The sequence below is a fragment of the Octopus bimaculoides genome, chromosome 10, assembly GCF_001194135.2.
Source record: "Octopus bimaculoides isolate UCB-OBI-ISO-001 chromosome 10, ASM119413v2, whole genome shotgun sequence".
NCBI lineage: Eukaryota > Metazoa > Mollusca > Cephalopoda > Octopoda > Octopodidae > Octopus > Octopus bimaculoides.
Window position 1 is genome coordinate 20,401,609 of NC_068990.1, and position 4,121 is coordinate 20,405,729.

General features: G+C 36.3%; 1 protein-coding gene across 1 annotated transcript in view; it reads left to right on the forward strand.

Annotated features, from left to right (window-relative positions):
• The window catches only part of LOC106872569 (uncharacterized), a 24,068-nt gene that overhangs the window by 12,269 nt on the left and 7,678 nt on the right, over positions 1 to 4,121 (forward strand). Inside the window, exons 8-10 of the mRNA XM_014919600.2 lie at positions 230 to 352; positions 2,050 to 2,259; positions 3,064 to 3,163. Coding sequence (XP_014775086.2) covers positions 230 to 352; positions 2,050 to 2,259; positions 3,064 to 3,163 — 433 coding nt within the window. The remainder of the gene's footprint in view (positions 1 to 229; positions 353 to 2,049; positions 2,260 to 3,063; positions 3,164 to 4,121) is intronic.

Sequence of the window (4,121 nt, forward strand, 5' to 3'; positions counted from 1 at the left end):
ACTCCTACGCCTATTATATATATATATATATATATAGAGAGAGAGAGAGAGAGAGAGAGAGAGAGAGAGAGAGATAGATAGATAGATAGATAGATAGATAGATAGATAGATATACACGTGTATAAACATGTGTGTGTATTTATATATTCAAATATGCAAAATTACACACATCCATGCAGATAGATTAACAGATGATTATTCAAGAAAAAATGTTTGAATTTTTCCTCAGGTCTATGGATTGACGTTCATCTCAGATGATAACTTCCTTACCGTTCTTGGTTCTGCTTGTGCAGTTGGCAATGCCGTCGCGAAAATGAGCTGGGGACTCATATGTGATAAATTATTATTTAAGGTAAGAAGAAATCTGATCGGTTCCTTTTTTTCCTCATGTGTACGCATATTGTTGTCAAATATTACACACACACATACACACACAAATAACAAATATATGTATATATTGTATCTGGAGAGATACAAAATCGAAATATATATAAAACACGTGTGTATGAATTACACACAGAGAGGAGAACCAATAAGTGGTCTCCTTATAAGCAGAAAAGAGATGTCAAATCCCCAAACCATGAAAAATACATTCTTATTAATAGCACGTTGGATGTAGGCAGGCTAGACAATTTGAAAAAGTAAAAAGGCCAGTTATTTCTATACTCCAAAATTTCACCATTTATTAATTAAATAAATTAATTATCTGTGAATCATGAGTAGAAACTGTTAGAAACGTATAACTATAAAACTCAAATACGTACCATATGCCAAGTGATGCACGTGCATATCGAGTGTTATCGTTATACGTCGAGAATTCAATTCAAATGTCCTTAACGAACGCGCCAAGCCAGAATAAAGCAGCAGTGAATAAAAAAAATCACAGTGAATTATATGACTCAAGAATTAAAATATTTAAATATAAATATATAAACGATAAAAGTTATTAAAAATGATAGTTTATACCAGTGGTCAGCATGCGTAAAAAATGTCCGTAGACCATAAATATTTTAATAATATATACGTGTCTATCAATTACACAAAGAGGAGAACCACTAAGTGGTCTCTTTACATACGGGAATTACGCAGTATAAGCATCTCTAGAGAAAAATCCTTATCAAGATGATATAGACAACTTATATGCATCGTTGAAAGTCCAGATGTTGCAGTCTCTATTAGAGAATAATTTTTTTTAATGCTTATTTGCTAAATAAACAATATGTTTCATAGGCAGACGAAACGAAATCGCCCTGTATGTGACTGACGGATCCACATTTCGCTGCATTTGCGATTTGTCGATGTATATATATATATATATATGTGTGTGTGTGTGTGTGTGTGTGTGTGTGTGTGTGTGTGTGTGTGTGTGTGTGTGTGTGTGTGTGTGTGTGTGTGTGTTAACTAAAGACTATTTGCCAGTCTGGTGTATCAGACTCTATAGGCGGGCATGGAGGTAGTGGCTGGGAGTCAAAATAAAAGGATGCATATGGCGGTGCATGCTCTAGCCACGTTACTGCTAAAATGACAGTATGCTTGAGACTGAAGAATCTTCCATATTAGGTTTGATCGATTAAATGTGATCTGGGACTAAAGGCAATGAAGTAAAAGCTTAGAAGAAACTCTTACACTCTTGCTCAGACATACATTTTGCTTTAGTTTGGAAGCTTTTATCATACTGTAAATGCCAGTTTTTAATTATGCCGCTTGTAGTATATATGTTTCAGGTAATATACTATCCGCTGCACTAGCTAATACTGATCAATCATTTAATTTTTTTTTTCTTTGAGTATAAATGCAAACTCTGGAATTGAAGTATATTCCGTTTTAGGAACGATTCTACTTGAGTCCTTCCACGGCAACCAATGTAGGACTGTATGTATTTACTTAATGATTTTCTCTTTCCACTACTTGGTCAAAGTCGTTGTCGTCTATGCTTCACCGAAAAGATCCTTATAATATTTATTGTAACAATGTACCTATATTGTCATAATGCATATTTTTGGCTTGAAAAAGAAAGTCTTTTCAACGTATATCATTTTTCTTTAACAGGATTCCACCATACTTCTGTGTTTATCTGTAGCCCTTTTGTATCTCCTCCTCAATGTTTCATCAATGGTCGGACGATACTTTTACTTTTTTATTGCATTACTGACGTATGTTGTTCCGGGTGGGATATACGTTGTAATGCCTTTTATAATCAGTAAGAGTTATGGTATCAAGTACTACGCAAGTAACTGCGGAACTGTGTATACGTCACTGGTAAGTTTGAGTTAGATTTTCTATCTGGAGCTTCTCATTTGGTGGAAGCTGCTGTTTTGTTGTTTTGTGAATCACTGGTGACTCACTCGTAATGCCTGACCATGTATCTTGCTATTAGATTTCGAATCATCCAGCTATTATTATTATTATTATTATTATTATTATTATTATTATTATTATTATTATTATTATTATTATTATTATTATCATCATTATTGACTAAGAGAGCAGTGCATGCCATCACAGTGACACTGGGGTAAAATATACGAAGCCCGGTATACCCGTCATGGTTATCCGTCTGATAAGAGTACACCAAGCACATGCATCACAACCATATGTGCGTGACTTGGTGATCTCATATTAAGATAAACAGTGACTAGCTGATCCCGCTCAATAGGTCCCCGAAAAGGTTTGTTTAAGGATGTTGAATGAAACAGCCATATTTCAAAAGGTGAATTATCCTTCCCTACCAAAAGAATTCCTCTCAACACACGGCTAGGCGGCGTGTTGGCTGAATTGTTAGCATGCCGGGCAGAATGCTTGGTGGCACTTCGACCGTTTTTATGTTCTGAGTTCAAAGTCCACGGAGGTCGACTTTACCTTTCATCATTTCGCGGTCAATTAAATAAGTACCAGTGAAACACTAAGGTCGATGTAATTGGTTGGTCTCCTCCCCCCAAATTTCAGGCCTTGTGCTTATTGTAGAAAGGATTATTGCTATTGTTGTTGTTGTTGTTATATCTTAATTACCAACATATACATAAATGTAACCTTAATGTGAATCGCTTCCATTTTATTTTATAGATAATATCGGGTCTTTTAAATCCATTTATTTTAAAAGGCATGCAACATTTCTTCGGTTGGAATTGGACGTTTTTCTTCTTTGAAGTCATCGGTTTTATCGGTGGGTATAAACCAGTTCATTACCTTAATTTCCATATGGATCCATGTTCAGTCCCACTGTGTGGCACTTTGGGCAAGTGTCTTCTATTATAGCTTCGGGCTGACTAAGCTTTGTGAACTCAGGGGTGGCTGCGTGGTACGAAGCTTGCTTCCCAACCAGATGGTTCCGGGTTCAGTCCCACTGCGTGGCACCTTGTTTATTAGAGGCTGCTATGATAGATTCGAAGTTGGGTGGAGCAGAATAGGATAGTTTCAGGGTAGATCTATTAAAGATAGAATGATAATTATGTTGAAGAGGGAAGTTGGAGGCTAGTATTTTAAAGAAGGATTTAGCTAAGTTCTTAACGTTAAGTGAGAAGTGGGGTATGTACCACAGAATAGAGCGTCCACCACTTTTTCAGGGTATCTAGGAATAGTGCTTTCAATGTTTTCGGAGAATGGAGTGCTATCTATATTTTTGGTGAATGGAGGAGGTTGGCAGGGCCTGTTGTTGTTAGCTGTTTTAGTTGTTATAGTTTTTGACCTAGCGTTCAATGTATGCGCGTGAGGTCCAGGTTGTGTAGGTGTAAGATCTTCCGGGGTTCTATCAAGGAGTGTATTTGGGTGTGTTTGGTCGGTTGCGATTTTGATGGTTGGTGCGTCTTTGAGATGTGATTTGGGATTTGAGATATATATTGTTTGAGCCTGGAGTTATGGATGTATTTTATTTGTTAGGAGAAGCCGCTAGCGGTGAGTGCTTGATTTTAATATGGTGTGTGGTTATTGAAAATTTCCTCACTGGAAGAGAGGTCGGATATACGGGTTGAGATACCCTCGATTGTGTTACTAAAAGTGGATTTGTGGTGATTGGAAAGGATGTTAAGGTATTTAAGATATTGAATAGGTTTGTGGTAAGGGGAGTATTGGGAGGTTGATTTACTATACATACATAATATCTATATCTATATATATATATATAT